General features: G+C 46.7%; 1 protein-coding gene across 1 annotated transcript in view; it reads left to right on the top strand.

Moving 5' to 3' along the window:
- SLC22A2 (solute carrier family 22 member 2) overlaps positions 1-23,606 on the top strand; it is a 267,564-nt gene that overhangs the window by 132,698 nt on the left and 111,260 nt on the right. Inside the window, exons 2-3 of the mRNA XM_073557713.1 lie at positions 12,051-12,154; positions 13,506-13,660. Coding sequence (XP_073413814.1) covers positions 12,051-12,154; positions 13,506-13,660 — 259 coding nt within the window. The remainder of the gene's footprint in view (positions 1-12,050; positions 12,155-13,505; positions 13,661-23,606) is intronic.

Raw genomic sequence — 23,606 nt, 5'->3', positions numbered from 1 at the left:
TAAGCTAAAAACAATGTTACATTAATTAATATTTCCCATCCGAGGCACTTGTGATGAGAGTGAGACCCTTCTTCCTTCATCAATCATGCTATCATGCCCCTTGGGCTAGTTTTTGGAGACACTATTGCTATGTCTGGACACTGGGCACAGCCACCTCTATGCTATTTGTCCGACTCCTTGCTTCATCATAATTGTTTGGCCCTTCAGACCTGCCTTGCTTCCTTCATCAACCATGATACAGCCCCTTGGGCTAATTTTTGGAGACATTATGGCTATGCCTGGACACTGGGCACGGCCACCTCTATGATAGTCGTCCTGGCTTTATCATAATTGTTAGGAACTTCAGACCTGCCTTGCTTCCTTCATTAACCATGATACAGCCCCTAGGGCTAATGTTTGGAAGACACTAAATCTATGCCTACACATTGGGCAGTGGCACAACAAGGACAATAGTCCAAGCTTTATAATTGTGAATCCCTTGTGATGATGATGATGATGGGTGGCTTCTTCCTGCGTTAACCGTAACACAGCCCCTACCCCTAGGGCAGATTGCTCTCCTTACACCACTTACACACTTAGGTGTCAGTAGATTGCCTCCATCATCACTCGCTCTTATGGTACTTCTTCTGATATATCACTGGCACTGCGCAAGTGGCGTACGAGTCCCTCTCTTCCGGCAAAAAACCAAAGGACTTAAAATAGTGTTTGTACATTCTAGTGAAGCAGTGGGGTAAAAACAATCGTGCAGCCCCTGACCAGGTGCCCCCATGTTATATACATTTGTTTACAGCATACATTTTTTAACATTTACACATTTTTTAGCATTTTCCTCAGCCCCCAGACCGCTTTGAAGGATCCAGCAGACAATTACTCGCATTTTCCATTGACAATCATTGGACTCGCTATTTATACTGAATACCCGAGTATTAGGGTACACTCGGTACGAGTATAGCGAGTCCGAATACTTCAGTACTCACTCATCCCTAGTCATCGCCGCTCACCATCTTGGTGCAGTCCTCAAAGTTCTGGAAGATGGTACATATGTCTGACATCCATATCCACTCCTGAGGTCTTATGTGTGGAGTCGCAACCGAATATTGATGGCCTTGTTGATGCTGGTAGTCAATAACTGCTCTCTTCTGCTCACAAATCCTTTCCAACATATGCAGTGTAGAGTTTCAACGCGTGGGGACATCACACACCAATCGGTGAGCCGGAAGATGCAAACGCTGCTGAAGCATAGCAAAGGCAGCTGAAGCTGTAGCTGACTTTCTAAAATGGGCAGACAGACGGCGTACTTTCACTAGCAGATCCGGCAGCTCCGGGTAGCTTTTGAGAAAATGTTGAACCACGAGGTTAAGTACATGAGCCAGGCAAGGTACGTGTGTGAGCTCACCTTGCCTCAAGGCCACCACCAGGTTACGGCCATTGTCACACACGACCATACCTGGCTGTAGGTTCAGCGGTGTCAGACAAATATCTGACTGCTCTTTCAGCGCTGTCCACAACTCTTCTGCATTGTACGGTTTGTCAACTATGCAGATTAGCTTCAGCACAGCCTGTTGCCGCTTGGCTGAGGGAGTGCTGCAGTGCTTCCGGCTTCTGACTGATGTGTTCATTTCAGAGATGGAGGCTGAAGAAGAGGAGGAGGTGCAGCAGCTGTAGACTGTGGGGGCAACCCTGACTGACGTAGGGCCCGCAATCCTCGGTGTGGGTAGGATGTGTTCCATCCCAAAGTCCAGCTGGGTCCAGGCTTCCACTATGTTAACCCATTATGCCATCAGTGAGATGTACTGTCCCTGCCCAAAAGCACTTGTCCACGTGTTCGTGGTTAGGAGGACTTCACCAGTAACAGCACTGTTGAGGGCCCCGGTAATGTAGTGGGACACATGCTTTTGTAATGCTGGTATGGCACAACGGGAGAAATAGTGGCGACTGGGGACCGAGTACATTGGGACGGCCGCCGCCATCAGGTTGCGGAAAGCTTTTGTCTCAACGAGCCTAAAAGGCAACATTTCGAGCACAAGCAGACGAGAAATGTGCAAATTAAGTACTGTGGCCTGTAGGGCATTGGCTGCATATTTCCGCTTGCGTTCCAATGACTGGGGTATAGACAACTGAAGGCTGGGCTGGCAAAAGGACGTAGACGGGCTCGATGATGGTGCTGGTTGACTGTGGGCAACAACAATTGCAGGGCCTGAAGCATCTTCACAGGCACTGTGAACTGGGGATTGGCTTGGATGCAAAACAGTGGAAGAAGCAGTGTTGTCACCTGCAGACAGTGTTCCTGGAGCCTGGGGTTCGGCCCACAAAGTCGGGTGCCTTGATGCCATGTATCTAATCATGCTGGTGGTGGTTAGGCTGGTAGTTTTGCTACTCCTGCTGATGTGGGCATGGCAAATGCTGCAAATGGCCTGTTTGGGGTTATCAGCAGAGTCTTTAAAAAATAACCAGACTCGGGAAGATCTAACAGAAGGAACGGCAACTTCCATCCTGCTGCTGTTACGGGGAACGGATGCATGCCTTCTGTCTGCGGACACCATACTACTTCTTCCTGCCTGATGGGGTGATATGCCTCCTTCCCCATGTGTGCTGCTGTCCTCACTCTGCATGTCCTCCTGCCAGATTGGATCAGTCACTATGTCATCCACCACATCGGCACCCTGCTCCTCCTCCTGACTTTCCGGCTATTGTGTCTCATCATCGTCCACCTCAGGTGACCGTGGCTGCTCAAAGATTTGTGCATCGCTACATGGAATATCATCTTGCCCCGCTTCAAGTGGAGCGGGCGAGAGGCACGAATCTCCAAATGGATAACTGAACAGCTCTTCGGAGTCTCCGAGTGTAATATCAGTTGTCTCAGGGCACTCGGCATGGTGGGAGGAAGGACGATCAGGGTGAGCATTATCCGGTCCACACTCACGGCTACTCAGACTTGACCATGTTGAAGACATGGTGGTGGTGGCTAAGTGACTGGAAGCATTATCCGCTATACAGCCAACAACTGTTTCACACTGCTCTGGATTCAATAGTGGTGTGGTGTGGTCCCCTAGAAACTGGGACAGGAAGGTCAAGCGCGAAGATGTGGGCCTTTGCTGTGGCCCACTTTCAGCTTGACCACGGCCTCATCCTCTGCATGCCTCATCAGCCTCACGTCCACTTCCCCGTCCTTTGCCCTGCTCATTTTAAATGGACTACTGAAATATTTGAAAAGCTCAATACAAATGGATTTCTTGGGAGAAAAATTAGATGTGATAGGTATGCCTGCAAAGCAAAGAATTTTCCACCATAGATGCACCAGGCCTCAGCCTGAGATAACACACTGTATTAATTTTTTTTGTATTTTGTGCATACAAAAGACTGCTGGATATAACGACTGTGACAGCCAGGCCAAAAAAAGGAAACCAATGTAAACAGGCCAAAATTTCAGCACGCACAGATATGAGCTGGCACGGAGATACTGCAGCAAAAAAATGTGTGGCCTGTATGTTTTTTGGGCCGAAATACTGCTTTATTTACCCAAAATTGATAGCCAGGCAAAAAAGAGAAAAAAAAGCCATAAACTGGCCCAAATTTCAGCACGCTAATATATGAGCTGGTATGGAGATATTGCAGCAAAAAATGTGTGGCCTGTAGGTTTTTTTTGGCCTCAATACTGCTTTATTTAATCTAAACTTACAGCCTGTCAAAAAAGAGAAAAAAGACGTAAACTGGGCAAAATTTCAGCATGCACAGATATGAGCTGGCACGGAAATACTGCAGCAAAAAATGTGTGGCCTGTATGTTTTTTGGGCCTAAATACTGCTTTATTTAACCAAAATTGATAGCCAGGCAAAAAAGAGAAAAAAAAGCCATAAACTGGCCACAATTTCAGCACGCTAATATATGAGCTGGTATGGAGATATTGCAGCAAAAAATGTGTGGCCTGTAGGTTTTTTTTGGCCTCAATACTGCTTTATTTAACCTAAACTTACAGCCTGTCAAAAAAGAGAAAAAAGACGTAAACTGGGCAAAATTTCAGCATGCACAGATATGAACTGGCACGGAGATACCGCAGCAAAAAATGTGTGGCCTGTATTTTTTTTCCTGGCCTAAATACTACTTTATTTAACCAAAACTGACAGCCAGCCAAAAAAGAGAAAAAAGATGTAAACTGGCCAAAATTTCAGCACGCACAGATATGAGCTGGCACGGAGATAAAAAAATGTGTGGCCTGTATTCCAATTACACCTAGGGCTAGCTATATACGGCTAATATATCCCACAGGTAGCATCAGCAGCACCAGAACACAGGAGGGGAATGGACCCTCTTGTTGTATACAATGCTCTATATGCACAAATACAGTGCCTGCAGGCCTTTTACTGATGTGTATACAGCGACGTACAATCCCCTGCCTGCCTAACACTGGAACCTGTATACTTCGGAATTAGTCCTTACAAGGACTGTTGGTTTAGCTGGAGGTGAGTATTTAGGATGGTAGACCCCACACTAACTAATAAATCCCCAAGTCTAACCCTAGCAAGGCAGCCGCTTTTCCTACACTCTCTCAATCCGGAGCTGAATGCGTCTAGCAGGGCGGTGTCCAGTCCCTTATACCCCTGATGATGCTGTGCGGCCAGGCAATCAGTGCACGACCACAACAAAGATGGCTGCGGCGTTTCATGGCCTGGCAAACAATCCCTCTAAAGTCTGCCAAAAATGCTGGGTGAAGACCCGAGTTCCTGCCGATTAATCCTGGAAATACTCAGTGCTTGCCAAGTACATCGAACACAGTGATACTCAGGCGAGTACCGAGTAGTAGCGAGCACGTTTGCTCATCACTAATTAGCATATCACAATGCACAAGTTTTGCCAATTGCCATGCCTCCTGTTTGTAATAAAAATCACAGTCATAGGATGGGAACTCGGCTACGCAAGGTGAAGAAAAATCTTGAAATCGGTTTGCTGAGATTTCCAAGTCCTGATAAAATGGGGCATCCTAATGGAATAAGTATGTTTTTGTGAACAGTGGATAACAAATAAAAGTATAAATATTGTTTTCTTAACCCTCAATCCCTCTTAGGCCTCTTTCACACATCAGGTTTTCGCCGTCAGGCGCGATCCGGCACTTTTGACAAAAACCGGATCCGGCGAAATGCAATGCCGGATCCGGTTTCCCCCTCATTGACTTGCATTAGCGCCGGATCGGGCCGGATGGCCATGCGTTTCATCCGGTTTTTGCCGGATTCGGCAATGTGTCGCAATCCGGCGTCTGGAAAAAACGGCTACTGTAACGTTTTTTGTCTCTTTTTCACACAATGAAAGCCTATGAGCGCCGCTATAGCCGGATCCGGTGGCCGGATCTGTTTTTTTGGGTCTGAGCATGCTCAGTAGCTCTGCCCACAAGACACATATATAAAAGCATGACAGTGGGACCCTCAGCCACACCCAACATGCAACCAAAGACAGCAACCAGGCGCAGGAGAAGGCAGGAGACCACTGCAGCACCATCAGCACCACCACCACCCCAAATGGAGCAGCATGCTGAGCAACGGGAGGGGAGTCCAGCAGCAGATGAGAGAAGGTAATTATCAAATCCCCCATTCCTCAAAACTAGGGCCATGGAATATCAAGATATTCATTGGCCCTTTGTTTCTCTTTATTCAACAGCCGCCCAAGAGATTCAGCAGCAGCAGTGGCAGCACTGGCAGCAGCAACAGCACCACCCACAGCCATGGAGTCTGGCCAGCAAGAGGACAGCACATCTTCTTCTGGGAGCCCTCCCTCGCATTGTCAGCGTTTGACGGTAAGTTTTTAGTTCCAAAATCCATCATCTCTGTAATATATGTCTAGTCATTGCCTTTTATTTCAAAACAGGAATCACAAGCTGAAGAGGAGCTCCCAGAAGAAGAAGGAAGGGGTGGACAGACACCTGGAGTGGGCTCACAATTGGTAAGTTTTTTGCATCAAACGCAGAAACACAACATCACACTACACACAACACATAGAAAACAATGTTCTGCAGACCACACACAGCAAACAAATGCCAACATCCAAACACATAAATTTTTTTCTTTTCTTCTCTAGTCTTCCCAATCTGGTGCTCGGCCAAGAGGTCCTCGCAGTGCCTCCCAGGGTCATCGGCGACAGCAACGCGGCGGTCACCAGCGTGTAAGTATAATATTTAAGTGAAATTTTGGTACACTTTTTATTTCATGTCTTAAGTGTGGTGACTAATTTTGCTATTTTTCTCTTTTACTTTAACAGCCTTCACAGCGTGCTCCCGACTCAGACGGTGAGGATGGAGGAATAGATGTGGACCACCTCATCGATCTCGTCAGAGAAAGGGAGCCGCTATGGAATATGGCTGACCGCCGCCATGTTGACCTGATCGTTACCCGACGACTCTGGGAGGAAATCTGTTCGCTCCTTGTGGGCCGCTGGGAGGACCTCGATGCTCGGGCCCAGATTAAAGAGCGTAAGTATATACAGTACCGGTTGCTTGATGTAAACCAGTGTTTCCCGAACTCCAGTCCTCGTGGTCCCCACGGATCATGTGTTCAGGATTTCTATTTACTATGGAAATCCTGAAAACATGACCCCTGGGGACCATGAGGACTGGAGTTTGGGAAACACTGATGTTGTATACTAACCACTTTGTCCTTTCTCGTTTCAGGGGACAGAATTGTGAAGCGGTGGCGGTCTGTGAGGGATCGTTTCAAGAAGGAGTTCAATAAAGAGATGCGGGCCCCGAGTGGATCTGGAGGACGCAGGAGCAAGTACAAGTACGCACGAGCCCTGTCGTTCCTCCGGGATACAATGGTCACCAGAAGGTAAATATTACACACCACATGTGAAAAAAAAATGTTTAGATGTAACAATTTTTTTTCAGCCAGGGCCATGCCATGTCACTATTTTAATTGTTTTTTTTTCTCTTTATTCCAGAGCACGGTGAGCAGCACTCGGGAGCCTGCACGATTGGACCCTTCTGAGGCGATCCCTGAGGAGACCGGCACCGAGGGACACTTCGACCACCCCGGTACATCTGCACCTTCCCAGCCTTCCCACACATTCGACCCATCTGTCCCATCCACCAGCACAGGAGCATCGTGGCCGCCTACATTACATGAAGCTGCTGGTGAGGAGATCGCTTTCCCTTTACCCCACCCTTCTGCCCCTGCCACCTCTAGTACACCTGCGGGTACTGGGCGGCAGCGGCAGAGGGGTCAGGAAAAGACTTATGCGCCAGAGTTCTTGCATCTGAATGCATCTTTCCAGAACTGTCTAAAAGTCTTGTCAGAGAAAATCTCCGCAGGCTTTCAGCAGATCAAATCCAGCATTCTGGAGATGAAGACACTTCTGCAAACCATGCATTCAGAAGCAAGATCTTCGCCAAACCACACCTTTTTCAGGTCTGTTGTGGAGCGCATGGCAACGCTCTCTCCTACCCAGCAGATGCATGTAATGCATTCATGCCACGGTGCTCTCCAGCACGTTACCTCCCAACCTCCTCCTCCCACCCCAGTAGTTCCTCCACCTGCATCCCCTCCAGCCACTTTCCATCCTCCCCCTATTACATACCAGCCACCTCCCCAGTACCAGCAACCTCCCCAGTACCAGCAACCTCCCCAGTACCAGCAACCTCCCCAGTACCAGACATCTCCCCACTTCCAGCAACCTGCCCCGTACCAAACTCCTTCCCCGTACCAAACTCCTTCCCCATACAACTTTCCATCAACATCATCTGCTACTACAGTCCCTACCCAACCCTCCACTCCACCGCCCACCACCTCTTCTGCCTCCCACATGTCCACCCATTCTGTAGCTTTTTCCACACCTTCACCTCTAACTGTTCCTTCCCCACCAAGATCCCAGTCCTCTCTCCACACTCCCAGTGTCGAAGTGTCCCGCAGCCCCTCCAGCAGTATTTCCACCCCACACTACACAGATTTGTAATGTGTGTTTTTTAATAAAAATGGCCATTGGGTTTAAAACCTTTATTAAAAAAGTTTTTTGCACTTTAAAAACAGGGTATTTCAAAGGTAAAAAGGTATTCAAAACCAGGTATATAACTGTGGGTAAATTTTAGCTTTTTGCCACAGTTGTGTTCCTGGTTGTGTTTGAAGCAAAGTATTTCACCTAAAAAGTTGTGTTTATTGTTGGTGATTTCCTAACAATGTACACAAATTTTGTTAAAAGGTGAAATACTTTGCATAAAACACAACCAGGTACACACCTGTGGCCTAAAGGTAAAAATAGTAAGACCATGACAAGATAGCCAACTCTGCCTTGAGGTGACATAAAGTACAGTGCAAAATTGTCCCTCATTACTGAAACCGTCACAGAACTTCTAGTGGTAATGTCATGGTAATCTTGCAAGGTGGTTTCTTCAGAGGTGTCTTCAATGGAAATGGGTTCCTTGCAGATAACAAAATTGTGGAGTACCACGCAAGCTTTGATCACCTCGTCCACAGTTTCTGTCTTGAGGTTGATCGCAGTCAATAGGACCCGCCATTTGGCTGTCAGAATACCAAAGGTACATTCAACCATCCTTCTTGCTCTTGTGAGGCGGTAATTAAAAATGCGTTTTGTTCTTGACAATCCTCTGCTACCGTACGGTTTCAAAAGGTGTTCTGACAGCTGGAAGGCTTCATCCCCTACACAGACAAATGGCATAGGTGGACCAGATGTTTGCGGCAGCAGTCTAGGGGGTGGGAACTGGAAGGTGTTTCCATACAGTTTACGCCCCATGGCAGACAGTTTGAAAACTTGAGAGTCATTGGAGCGGCCATAGGCCCCAATATCAACAGCAATAAATTTGTATTCCGCGTCAGCGATGGCCATGAGGACAATTGAAAAATATTTCTTGTAATTGAAATATTGCAAGAAATCTGTGGGGAATTAAAAAACAATCAATTAGTTTAAAATCCCAGCATTACATACCAAACTCAGCTATAACACTTGGAGATGCAAACTACCACCAACAAGATTGCAGTGAAAGTGTGCTCTGATGCGAGCATATCCAATAAATGTGGCTTACCTTAAAGTCACCATCAGACGCTCTGCGGGTGAAACAGAGAAGCGGCAATAGGTGTCCGATTTTCTTATGAGGTGTGCAATGCGCTCCACCAAGTAATCAAAATTCTCCATTTTCATCCAAACATATCCAAAAAATTTATCCGGGTTTCGTCTAAGGTCCATGCAGAGTGTAGAATAGACCCCACGCGTCATTCTCTTGGCTGTGATGGGGTGGATCCACAAACGTCGTCTACGATGCCTGATGCGCTGCTGTCTCGCTCTCTCCTTCTCCAGAACAATCACCCTCAAACGATTCGCCTCCGCTGTAAAATCCGCCAAATTCGTCAAAATATTTCCAATCACAACATCCATCTTCACCAGTAACTTGCTCTTCTCTACAACCTGCACTTTCTCCTCTACAACCTGTCAAAGAAGGGCTGTAGGAACACGCTATATATAGTTTTTCAGTAGCCAATCCCTTTCGGAAGGCCACAAGGGGCGATTTTAAAAACCGGATCCGGCGTAATCCGTCGAAAAACGGATCGAAAACCGAATGAACCGGATGAGACGGATCCGGTTTTGGCTGTCAAGCGCAAGACGGATCCGGCAGAAAACCGGATCCGTCACATCCGGTTTTACTATACATTTGCCGGATCCGGCGCTCCGGCACGACGCCGGAACGCGCCTGACGCCGAAAACCTGATGTGTGAAAGTAGCCTTAGGTATATTTTGGAATGATACATCCTTTTAATGTCTTATCAAGAGTTTGTAATAATGAATGTTTTAATGTATGTAAGAGATTGAATGGCAATGGGAATGTGATGGATTTCTTTTTAATAGTAAAAAAGAACTTTCCCACATGTGTATCCTCTGCCCATAAATTCTTCATGAAATATTTCTTCAACAGAAGTTTTTGTACAAACAAGAATGTAGATTTTGTAGCGCCAAAATAATCAATATTCAATGCATGACTAAAATTTGGCCCCATGGTTCAAACTAACTCTTGTGCAGATGTCAGCACAATATTAGAAACATTAATTACCTTTAAAGTTCCAATACCCAATTAATTCAACAGTCCTTTTCTGGGCTGATTCAAACAGATTCTATTCTATAATAATACCGCTCTTAGCTGCAATTAGTGTAGGGTTAGCTGCTGGAGTATAGATAGCAAATTAGAGACATCTAGTCAGACATTTACCCCTTTTTTGAGTGAGAAGGGGTGCATGGGAATACACCAGAATAAACAGGAGCACCTAATCCTTGTCCTGGGAACTTGCCATATGTGGGTCAAGAAAGAAAGAGTGACAACCCTGATGAAGTTGCTGGTAAATATTATTATTATAATAATAATAATAATAATCTTTATTTATATAGCGCCAACATATTCCGCAGCGCTTTACAGTTGAACAGTTTCAAACACAACAGTCATAAGTAAAAACGTTAACAATACAATAATTAAAGCGAAATAAGATGACCCTGCTCGTGGCGCTTACAATCTACAATGAGGTGGGGGAGATACAAAGCATAGGTTTGTATTTACAATGATGTATTTACAATGACGGTCCAGCCATCTTCAGGGGGTGGGGGTTAGATGGAGATAATGAATGGGATGGAGATAGTGAATGGGCTACACACACACAAACATGACTTTGATTACTGAATGTGATAGGCCGCTCTGAACAAATGTGTTTTGAGCGAGCGCCTAAAACTATGCAAATTGTGGCTGGTCCTAATATCTTGGGGTAGAGCATTCCAGAGGATTGGCGCAGCACGGGAGAAGTCTTGGAGTCGGGAGTGGGAGGTACGGATTAGGGCAGAGGTTAGTCGAAAGTCATTTGCAGAGCGCAGCGGTCGGTTAGGCCGATAGACAGAAATGAGGGAGGAGATGTAAGGGGGTGCCGCACTGTGGAGAGCTTTGTGGGTGAGAGCAAGTACTTTGAATTGTACCCTGTAATGAATTGGCAGCCAGTGTAACGACTGGCGAAGAGCGGACGCGTCTGAGTAACGATTAGCCAGATGGACAACCCTGGCTGCTGCATTAAGGATAGACTGGAGAGGGGAGAGTCGAGTGAGAGGGAGGCCAATTAATAGAGCATTACAGTAGTCCAGGCGGGAGTGGATCAGGGCGACAGTGAGAGTTTTTGTTGTTTCCCTGGTGAGAAAAGGCGGATTCTAGAGATGTTCTTTAGGTTTAAGCGGCATGAGCGGGCAAGAGATTATTATTATTGTGCATGTCGCTGTTGTATTGTATACGTTGCTGATACTGTGGTTCATCATCCATTGTGTTTTTCCACTCACATGTAATTGTATTGAATGCGCATATAGCATCTAGTTCCCATTATATTGTATCATGTGGAATTAACACAATTTAACCCAGGGTTTTTCTACCATTTTAGTGTTTGCCTGTTGAAGAGACATTATTTGGATTATCATACCCAAGCTTTCAAGTCTTTTATGTACTATATACTGTATACATTTTAAATGTTTTTTTTATATTGGGTATGCACATCCTTTTTCCTTACAATTTCCTCTTCCTACTCATTGATCCAAAACAATGTGCTCACACTGTATTACACTCATCCTAAAGTTATATGTCCACATTCAGTAACACAGGTATGTGTTAGATTATGTGCTTTGTATAGATGGGAGACTTTTGTGGCATATACAGGATTCCCAAATTTCTGCCCATGGTTTCTCCACTTCAGGTTTTTTTTAATGGTCAGAATGGCATAAAAAGGAAGTGATACTCACCTTACTGATCCTCTGGACAGACTCGACAAACCAGAAATGACTTTTTAGGCAATTACAAGGAACATTGAACCAGTCATTGGATGCAGCTGGCCACGTGTCTTTGTTTTGAGCTGCTGATGAAGGAAGTAGAGATCATAGAGTGGGCGGAAAGCAGTAGATTGGTAAGGTGGATTTTTGCATATCATTCTGACCCTTTTAAAAAAAAAAATCAATTGGATGACCCCTTCAAATATTAGGAAACATCGATAAAACTGCACATACTTACTGAGATTTCAAATAACTGTAATAAACACTTCTTTCAGTTTAACCTCGTATGTGATAATGCTTGGAAGCTGGATCTGTTTCAGTCATTTGTGAACCTTGGATTCTTTCTTGGATCTATGTTCATTGGATACATTGCAGACAGGTAGTGTATTATTATTATGTGTTTAATTGTGTAACATCTCTATATATAGAAATGTATGTATGTATGTGCGTATCAGCCACGCCCATTCCACACAGCCCCACCCAACCACTAAGCATCTTTCATTTCACCAGAGCTGTTAAAAAGAAGCTGAGCTGTGATTGGTTGCTATGAGCAGATTTTCCAACTCCACAACACCTCAGCAGACACTGACTGGGTGGGCGAAATCTAACATACCCGGGAACATAAGCTCCCAGCCATTGTCTGCCCCCAGAAAGGAGCAGAGAGCACATGACAGAAATGAATCACCCCCTCCCATGCTGGCCCCAGGCCTCTCTTAAAGGGATCTCTGCTATGGAAATTAGGGAAAATCCCTTAGCACTCTGATTCTGACCCCAGGCTTCTATTAAAGGGATCATTGGTATGGAAGTCAGGGCAAATCCATCCAGTCCTTTGGTTCTGATCCCAGGCCTCTCTTAAAGGGATCCCAGGTATGGAAGTCAGGGCAATTGCCTTCAAATGCTCTGGTTCTGATCCCAGGCTCTCTTAAAGGGATCTCCAGTATGGAAGTTAGGGCAAATCTCTCAGTGCTCTGGTTCTGACCCCAGGCCCCTCTTAAAGGGATCCCTGGTATGGAAGTGAGGGTAAATCTCTCAGTGCTCTGGTTCTGACCCCAGGCCCCTCTTAAAGGGATCCCTGGTATGGAAGTGATGGCAAATCCACTCTGCGTTCTGTTTCTGACCCCAGGACCCTCTTAAAGGGATCCCCGGTATGGAAGTGGGGGCAAATCCACTCAGCGCTTTGGTTCTGACCCCAGGTCTCTCTTAAAGGGATCCCCGGTATGGAAGTTAGGGCAATTCCACTCAGCACTCTGGTTCTCACCCCAGGCTGACTTGATGATGTGGGATATTAGGGGTAGTAGTCCGATGGCTCTGACAGGATGATTTGGGATATTAGAGGTAGTAGTCCGGTGGCTCTGGCTGACGGGATGATGTGGGATATTAGGGGTAGTAGTCCGGTGGCTCTGACAGGATGATTTGGGATATTAGAGGTAGTAGTCCGGTGGCTCTGGCTGACGGGATGATGTGGGATATTAGGGATAGTAGTCCGGTGGCTCCGGCTGACGGGATGATGTGGGATATTATAGTGAATGTGGCTATGCGGAGGGGGCAGAGCTCTACACTCAGTTTTATATATATATTGTGAGGTAGCGCTGTCATTCAGATAGGGGATTCTCTTGATGATTTTGGGATATAATATTTAGCTCAATTTAAAAAATGTTATTTTGCATTTTGAATAGGATGCAAGATTAAATAATGGTTACATAAGTAATTTATATCATTTTATTTTTTAGATTTGGTCGTAAACCATGCCTATTAAGTTCACTCTTCATCTCTGCGGTATTTGGTGTCCTGGTAGCATTTGCTCCAACATATCCATGGCTTGTTACATTTCGCTTCATTCAGGGTTTAGTTAGCAAAGGCAGTTGGTTGTCGTCATACGTTCTAGGTAAGTTGAAGCAATGATGTCGAATACATGACACTGGTTATTTTACCTAAACAACTTGGAAATATTTTTTTCTAAGTCAGAAGTCACACACAGTATTTTTCGGCAAGTCCTAAAATCCTAGTATATAGGCTTTTCTGTGGAAACTGATCCGTACCATTACAGTCAGCTTTTAGTGACTGTAATCACATACCATAGAAGAGAAAAAGCAGGACAAAGGCACAGCTGTATGACCTCTGGTTAATGAAGCTGCACACACATCAGGGAACACGGGTGCCACTTCCGAGGAAAATAGTCATGACCTGTTGAAGCGCAATGTAAGTGCAAAACGATCGTCGTCTGTACTTGCTCGATGGTTTTATCTGCCTGCTGTTGGTAACTTGATGCCTCAATAAAGGATTGTTTTGCACGGGATGGAATGTCCCTATCCACTTTCTTCTCTATGATTAATTATACTGATCTTCCTTCTAAACTTTCTAAGAAAGGAAACTAGACACCAGGATGTGGTAAATTTGCCAGAAACTGTAGTTGTATTCGTAAATATATGAACAGGTGTGGGATTGCCCACACCTGTCCATGAAATAGCCTTGGAGTCAATAGTCCAATTACTTTTGATCCCTTTAAAAACAGGGTGGCACATGTTAAGGAGCTGAAACTCCTAAACCCTTCATCCAATTTTAATGTGGATACCCTCAAATGAAAGCTGAAAGTCTGAACTTCAACTGCACCTGAATTGTTTTGTTTAAAATTCATTGTGGTAATGTCTAGAACCAAAATTAGAAAAATGCTGTCTCTGTCCAAATATATATGGACCTAAATTAATGTGAACGGATATTTATCGGATACCTCTGAGGAAAGAGGGATCCGAGAATGTGTGATGATCCAAGAGGTAACGGTCTTGACAACCATGTGTTATACTGACCGGGGTCAGTGAGAAGTATTTTTCAGTGAGAGACTGTATTCATGTGTTAAAACTGAATGTTTAACGGACAGTGTAATGGCAGCTGGAACTGTTTAAATAATAAACCAAATGGACTCGTTTTAACCCTGAGCGTGCCAGTGTTTACCTCAAAGACCTGCAAAGTGAGTAATCCCCATCTACTCACATGGTGGAACCTTACTATATATATATATGTATATATACATACAGTTGTGGCCAAAAATATTGACACCCTTGCAATTCTGTCAGCTAATACTCAGTTTCTTCCTGAAAATGATTGCAAACACAAATTCTTTGGTATTATTATCTTCATTTAATTTGTCTTAAATGAAAAAACACAACAGAGAATGAAGCAAAAAGCAAAACATTGATCATTTCACACAAAATTCCAAAAATGGGTCAGACAAAAGTATTGGCACCCTCAACCTAATACTTGGTTGCACAACCTTTAGCCAAAATAACTGCGACAAACCGCTTCCAGTAACCATCAATGAGTTTCTTACAATGCACTGCTGGAATTTTAGACCATTCTTCTTTGGCAAACTGCTCCAGGTCCCTGATATTTGAAGGGTGCCTTCTCCAAACTGCCATTTTTAGATCTCTCCACAGGTGTTCTATGGGATTCAGGTATGGACTCATTGCTGGCCACCTTAGAAGTCTCCAGTGCTTTCTCTCAAACCATTTTCTAGTGCTTTTTGAAGTGTGTTTTGGGTCATTATCCTGCTGGAAGATCCATGACCTCTGAGGGAGACCCAGCTTTCTCACACTGGGCCCTACATTATGCTGCAAAATTTGTTGGTAGTCTTCTGACTTCATAATATGCCATGCACACGGTCAAGCAGTCCAGTGCCAGAGGCAGCAAAGCAACCCCAAAACATCAGGGAACCTCCGCCATGTTTGACTGTAGGGACCGTGTTCTTTTCTTTGAATGCCTCTTTTTTTCTCCTGTAAACTCTATGTTGATGCCTTTGCCCAAAAAGCTCTACTTTTGTCTCATCTGAGCAGAGAACATTCTTCCAAAACGTTTTAGGCTTTTTCAGGTAAATTTTGGCAAACTCCAGCCTTGCTTTTTTATGTCTCGGGGTAAGAAGTGGGGTCTTCCTGGGTCTCCTACCATACAGTCCCTTTTCATTCAGATGCCGACGGATAGTACGGGTTGACACTGTTGTACCCTCGGACTGCAGGGCAGCTTGAACTTGTTTGGATGTTAGTCGAGGTTCTTTATCCAACATCCGCACAATCTTGCGTTGAAATCTCTTGTCAATTTTTCTTTTCCGTCCACATCTAGGGAGGTTAGCCACAGTGCCATGGGCTTTAAACTTCTTGATGACACTGCACACGGTAGACACAGGAACATTCAGGTCTTTGGAGATGGACTTGTAGCCTTGAGATTGCTCATGCTTCCTCACAATTTGGTTTCTCAAGTCCTCAGACAGTTCTTTGGTCTTCTTTCTTTTCTCCATGCTCAATGTGGTACACACAAGGACACAGGACAGAGGTTGAGTCAACTTTAATCCATGTCAACTGGCTGCAAGTGTGATTTAGTTATTGCCAACACCTGTTAGGTGCCACAGGTAAGTTACAGGTGCTGTTAATTACACAAATTAGAGAAGCATCACATGATTTTTCGAACAGTGCCAATATTTTTGTCCACCCTCTTTTTTATGTTTGGTGTGGAATTATATCCAATTTGGCTTTCGGACAATTCTTTTTGTGTTTTTTCATTTAAGACAAATTAAATGAAGATAATAATACTAAATAATTTGTGTTTGCAATCATTTTCAAGAAGAAACTGAGTATTATCTGACAGAATTGCAGGGGTGTCAATACTTTTGGCCACAACTGTATATATATATATATATATATATATATATATATATATATATATATTTATATATATATATATATTGTGGCAGGGCTAAGGGTCGTGTAATTGATGTGAGATATGTGTCTCATAAATGGCTTATCTCCATAATGTAAGGCATAGGTATAGCGTACCAGATATTATTGTTGTTGTTGTTTGAAGGACCTGTGGTGAGGTCACAGTCAGGTGACCAGTCAGCTGCTGAGTTCGTGGGTGTGGCTACAGCCTTATAATGTGGCCTGCTCCTGAACCAGGGAGCTGTATGTGGGGAGGACTACACCTCCCAGCTTGTGCTGAGACTCGCGGTCTGAGTCTGCAACCACGAACAGTTATGTTTTGTTTGCCTAAACTAGAGGCTATATTTGGTGACACGCTGGTTTTTGGTTTATGACAGAAATAAACCTTATGAACTTTGGAAGAACCTGTCTCCTGATTGTCTCCCGCTGCACCTGAGTGAGTCACATCCCCACAATTGGTGGTACACGTGCGGACAGCGGTCCCAGCAGAGACTTGAGACAGTTGCTGCATGTCCTGGGTGAAGTTTGCAGCGGGGCAACAAGCACTGCCTGGAATCATGGAGGACCTGCTGAAACACCTGGTCCAGTCCCAGGCACTGCAGCAGGAAACCAACAAGCTGTTGTTACAGAAGATCCAGCAAGGCCAGCAGGAGCAGCGGCAGCAGTTCCAGCAGAGCCAGCAGGAACAACGCCATCCAGGAGGGCAGGACGAGCGCCCCAACCCCAGGTCGGGCTGATGCCACCGACGTCGAGAAGGCGGTAAGACGCGCATTACAGAAAATGACCCCTGAGGATGATGTTGAGGCCTTCCTGACGGTGTTTGAAAGGGTGGCTGAGAGGGAAAAACTTCAGCCAGAGCGGTGGGCGGAGGTACTGGCCCCATACCTAACGGGGGAGCCCCAGAAGGCGTACTTTGACCTGACGGTACAAGATGCCAGAGAGTATCCCAAATTAAAAGCGGAAATTCTCGCCCGCTTGGGGGTAACAATGACTACCAGGGCACAGAGAGTGCATCGTTGGGCCTATCACCGGGACAAACCCCCGCGCTCCCAAATGTTTGACCTGTTGCACCTGGTCCAGAAATGGCTGCAGCCAGAGTCGGCTTCCCCGGCACAGATGGTAGAGCGAGTTGTGATGGATCGGTTTGTGCATTCTCTGCCGAGACCTCTACAGACTTGGGTTGCCCAGGGTGATCCCCAAAATGCTGATGAACTGGTTGGGCTGGTCGAGAGATACCAGGGGATGGAAGGTTCCTTGGGGAAGCAGCCCATTCCGTATTGGGGGTCCCAGCAGGGGGCGGAGTCACAAAAAGGGGTGGTGCGTCCAAGGTCAAAAGGGGCGGGGGAGGCGGTGCCCAAGGTCCCCTCGGGTGTTATTTGCTGGAAGTGTCATGAGCCAGGACATATAGCGGCCCGTTGTTCCCAGACCACCGAGCAGATGGACTGCAGCATGGGACGCCGTAGTTCATACTACGCATATCCAGCCTGCAGTGTGAACTCGCTGCCTAACAAGGGGCCACAAGCGTGTCCCGTGAAGGTGAACGGTCGAGCAGTAATGGCGCTTCTGGACTCCGGGAGCTTGGTGACCCTTGTGAGGGCCAGTTTTCCTCTAAACATACTCCCGGGTAAAAAGATTGGTGTTTGGTGCATACATGGCGATACCAAGGACTACCCTATGGCTAGGGTGAATATTGAAACGGCGCATGGCACTGAGTCGCATGAAGTTGGCGTTGTTCGAGACCTGTTGCATCCTATAATTATTGGCCGGGATTTCTGTCTGTTTTGGGATCTGTGAGGGGTGGGTTCTGAGTATGCTAGCCAGAGCAAGGAACCAGTCCACCCCACTGAGATATCGCCACCACCAGACACAGACGAGTTTCCTTTATGTGTCCTTGTTGGGGATGAAGAGGAAGGGTCCCCTGTACCTGACATCCCGGAGTTAGGGGTGGCCGGGGAGAATTTTGGGACTGCCCAACATAGGGACCCCACACTAAGGGAAGCCTGTAACAATGTCACCGTCATTAATGGGGTTGCACAAGAGCCAGGAGCAGACACAAGGTTTCCCCATTTTATGTTGAGTGGGGAATTGTACCGGGTCACGAAAATAAGGGAGGAGGTGGCAGAGCAGTTAATAGCACCAGCCCCCTATAGACGAAAAGTGTTGGACATGGCCCATTCACACATCTTGGGGGGACACCTGGGGGTGGAAAAAACCCAGGAACGGATTGTACAGAGGTTCTATTGGCCTGGCTGTCACCGGGAAATAGTAAACTATTGCAGGTCCTGCCCGACATGTCAGTTAACTGCCCCCACATCTCATTTTCGGAACCCTCTTGTGCCACTGCCCATTATTGAGGTGCCATTTGAGAGAATTGCCATGGACTTGGTCGGTCCCTTAGTTAAATCAGCTCGGGGACTTCAGTATATATTAGTCATCCTGGACTATGCCACATGCTATCCTGAGGCCATTCCCCTGAGAAACTCCTCCGCGAAGAGTATAGCCCGCGAGCTGGTCCATGTGTTTTCCCGGACGGGTTTGCCGAAGGAGATCCTGACCGACCAGGGGACACCTTTTATGAGCAAGGTGATGAGAGAATTGTGCAGAGTCTTGCAAATTTCCCAGTTAAGGACTTCAGTGTACCATCCGCAGTCAGATGGCCTTGTTGAGAGGTTTAACAAGACACTGAAGAGCATGCTGAGAAAAGTCATAGAGGAAGATGGTAGAGACTGGGATTGTCTCTTACCATATTTACTGTTTTCTATCCGTGAAGTTCCCCAGGCCTCCACGGGGTTCTCCCCCTTCGAGCTTCTGTACGGCCGGCATCCGCGAGGTCTCCTAGATATAGCCAAGGAAACCTGGGAAACCGAAGTCACGCCCCACAGAAGCGTCATTGAGCATGTGGCACTGATGCAGCAGAGGGTTGTGAAGGTGATGCCCATTGTTAAAGAACATCTCCGCCAGGCACAAGAGGCTCAGGCCAGGGTCTACAACCGGTCAGCCAGAGTGAGGCAGTTCAATCCGGGAGACCGAGTTCTCGTGCTAATCCCGACGGTGGAAAGTAAGTTCTTGGCCAAGTGGCAAGGGCCATATGAGGTGGTGGAGAAGCTGGGAGACGTAAACTACAAGATCCACCAACCCGGAAGACGGAAGCCATACCAGGTTTACCATGTTAACCTTATCAAGCCATGGCAAGATAGAGAGCCAGCAGTAACTCCGTGCTTGCTGGGCAACCTAGAAGGGGAGGTTGGAGCCGTTACCATAGCGGAGACTCTGTCGAAGGCCCAGAAACAGCAGTGCCGGGAGTTACTCCAGAAAAACCGCGACCTGTTCTCAGAGTTGCCGGGGTGCACGAAGGTGGTGGAGCACGAAATTCTGACCGAGCCACATGTGCGGGTGAACGTGAAACCCTATGGTATTCCTGAGGCCCGGCGAGATGTAATCTCCAAGGAGGTGCAGCGTATGTTGAAGCTCGGGGTCATTGAGGAATCCAAGAGCGGCTGGTCGAGCCCGATTGTCCTGGTCCCAAAACCTGATGGTGAATGGAGGTTCTGCAACGATTACCGAAAGCTGAATGAGGTCTCCAAGTTCAATGCTTATCCCATGCCACGCGTTGATGAGCTCATCGAGAGACTTGGACCGGCCAGATACATAACCACTTTGGATCTGACAAAGGGATATTGGCAGATTCCTATGGCACAGGAAGCCAAGGAGAAGACGGCATTCTCCACACCAGACGGGTGCTTCCAGTATGTCCGGATGCCGTTTGGCCTACAGGGAGCTCCAGCAACCTTCCAGAGGGCGATGGATAGAATCCTTGCGCCTCATAATCTATATGCTGCCGCATATCTAGATGATATCGTCATCTTTACCCCGGACTGGGAGACTCACCTGGAGAAGGTCCAAGCAGTGTTTGATGCTCTAAGAGAGGTGGGGTTTACAATAAACCCGAAGAAGTGTGCCTTGGGGAGAGAAGAAGCCAAGTACCTTGGATATGTAGTGGGGCGTGGCGAGATCAAACCCCAAATCAATAAAGTGGAAGCAATTCAGACATGGCCGAGACCTCTGTCAAAGAAGCAAGTTAAAGCTTTCCTGGGGATTGTGGGATATTACAGGAGGTTCAACCCAAACTTCGCCACAATGGCTGCACCTCTAACTGATCTGCTTAAGGGGACGAAGTCAGTGATGGTCAGCTGGTCCGAAGAAGCAGAGTCAGCCTTCCAAGAAATGAAGGGAGCTCTTTATAAGCAACCCGTTTTGGTGGCCCCAGACTTTAAACGTGAATTTGTCCTCCAGACAGATGCCTCAGATGTCGGGGTAGGAGCAGTCCTCTCCCAAGAGATACGTGGGGAGGAGCATCCTGTTCTCTACTTGAGTAGGAAGTTGACTTCTTGTGAGAGAAATTACTCAGTTGTAGAGACGGAGTGTTTGGCCATAAAATGGGCAGTGGACACATTACGGTACTACCTGGTGGGACGGAAGTTTAGGTTAATATCCGACCATGCCCCACTCAGGTGGATGAGGGAAACAAAGGGCAAGAATGCTAGGGTCACCCGCTGGTTCTTAGCCCTACAAGACTTCAGCTTCCATGTAGAGCATAGGGCCGGGAAGCTACATGGGAATGCCGATGCCCTCTCCAGAATCCCTTGCCTGGTAGGTGAAAGTGCCAAGCCCCACGGCTTTAGGCAGAGAGGGGAGGTATGTGGCAGGGCTAAGGGTCGTGTAATTGATGTGAGATATGTGTCTCATAAATGGCTTATCTCCATAATGTAAGGCATAGGTAAAGCGTACCAGATATTATTGTTGTTGTTGTTTGAAGGACCTGTGGTGAGGTCACAGTCAGGTGACCAGTCAGCTGCTGAGTTCGTGGGTGTGGCTACAGCCTTATAATGTGGCCTGCTCCTGAACCAGGGAGCTGTATGTGGGGAGGACTACACCTCCCAGCTTGTGCTGAGACTCGTGGTCTGAGTCTGCAACCACGAACGGTTATGTTTTGTTTGCCTAAACTAGAGGCTATTTTTGGTGACACGCTGGTTTTTGGTTTATGACAGAAATAAACCTTATGAACTTTGGAAGAACCTGTCTCCTGATTGTCTCCCGCTGCACCTGAGTGAGTCACATCCCCACAATATTTATATATATAATATATATATATTAAAAACTCGATCTGCGGTGCACAGGGGTAGAAAAGGGGAGCACTGTCTCTGTAAATCTTCTGTTGGTTTATTAGACAGACCACATAAACCAACATGAAGGGAAATGTAAACACAGCCCTTTGGGTAAAACAGGAAAAAAATAAAAAAATAAAAATGCTGTAACACAGTCCATACATTTGCGGGAAGCTGCCCGCTCTGGAGCAACACAGGGATAGCATAGGTTCAGTCTTTTATAATCTCTCCAGCCCTACTAAACAACTACTGCCTCTGGAGGCTAGCTGCTTAAGCTCCAGATCATGCCCTGGTGTGGAGATAAGGTGGACATTCTCCCACCCGCTATATGGATGTTCACATAAAACTCAGCCCATTATACAAATTAGCTGTTAAGACCTCACCACACTGGAGGGAAAACTCTGGGTTTTATATCACTGACGCCATTATGCATAGTGAAACATATCTCCCCTCCAGCACTTTACCAGTGACTTTGTCACGTATCCCCCCTATCCCCAAAGCCGGGTTTTGGCACCTTCACTCACTAAGAAGGGGAGATTGGACAGGGCATCTGCATTCCCATGCAACTTCCCTGGCCAGTACTTGACATGAAAATTAAACTTCTGTAGCATTAAAATCATCTAATCACTCGGGCTTTCTTTCCCTTCCTTTCCCTCATCCATCTTAAGGGCGCATGATCTGAGACTTTTCTGAACTTACTGCCTAAGGCTAGTTTCACACTAGCGTTTCCGGGTGCAGCGCAGGGCCTCCGCTAAGCTCCGCCCTCGGGCGCGCCCCCTCCGGTCAGCTCCTCCTCTGATCACATGACGCTGCATGCGATCAGCGTACCCTATATATGCAACACAGTGCGTTTGGCGCACGTCGGCGCAGCGCCATAAGGGCAGAAAAGCCGGCAAAAGTGTGCCAGCGCACGACCAGCGTACCCAACGCTAAATATAGGGTACGCTGATCGCATGCAGCATCATGCGATCAGAGGAGGAGCTGACCAGAGGGGGTGCGTCCGGGGGCAGAGCTTAGCGGCGGCCCTACGCTGTGCCCGGAAACGCTAGTGTGAAACTAGCCTAACAGGTATAATATCTCAGGGTGTTGATTGCCCATTTAATGGCAAAGCACTCTTTTTCAACAATGGCAGACTTCTTTTCACTGGAGGAGAGTTTCCTACTCAGGTATAGGACTGGTTGTTCGTCCCCATCTATCTCCTGTAACAACACAGCGTTCAACCCAATGTCGGAGGCGTCCTTCTGGAGGGCAAACTCCTTAGTGAAATTCGGTGCGACAAGACTGGCTGTCTGCACACGGGGAGCTTCACTCCCGTACATGCTCTGAATTAGGCATACCAGAAATGCCCTGAACTGCTTTTTGGAGACTGGTTGTGGCTACTTTTGGATTACCACCACCTTGTCTATATGTATTTATCTCGCCCCACCCGACGATGAAGCCCAAGTATTTTGCCTCTTCTTTCACCAGGGCAAACTTCTTTGGGTTTATGGTAAATCGTGCCTTCCTCAGTGCATCAAGTACCGCCTAGATCTTCTGCAGGTGACTTCCCCAATCCGGGCTGAAGATCACAGTGTCATTCAGATAAGCAGTGGTGTGTTTTTTGTGAGAGGCCAGGATCTGGTCCATGGCCTTCTGGAAAGTTTTTGGGGTTCCTTGTAGTCCGAATGGCATCTGGGTATACTGGAAGCACCCGTCAAGTGTAGAGAAGGCAGTCTTCACCTTTGCACTTGGGGACAGGGGAATTTGCCAGCACTCTTTTGTTAAGTCCAGGGTGCTAATATATCTGGCTGGCCCTAGCCTCTCAATGAGCTCATTGACCCGGGACATCAGATAGGCATCGAACTTGGACATCTCATTTAGCTTTCTGTAGTCGTTACAGAAGCATCACTGTCCGTCCGGCTTCGGCACAAGGACAATAGGGCTGGACCAGCTGCTCTTTGACTCCTCAATGACGACCAGGCTC

This window comes from Dendrobates tinctorius, unplaced genomic scaffold (genome assembly GCF_039654945.1).
Source record: "Dendrobates tinctorius isolate UK_male_01 unplaced genomic scaffold, ASM3965494v1 ptg000250l, whole genome shotgun sequence".
In the NCBI taxonomy this organism is placed as follows: Eukaryota; Metazoa; Chordata; class Amphibia; order Anura; family Dendrobatidae; genus Dendrobates; species Dendrobates tinctorius.
Note: the sequence above shows the minus strand (reverse complement) of the source record. Positions and strands in the feature narration are given on the sequence as shown.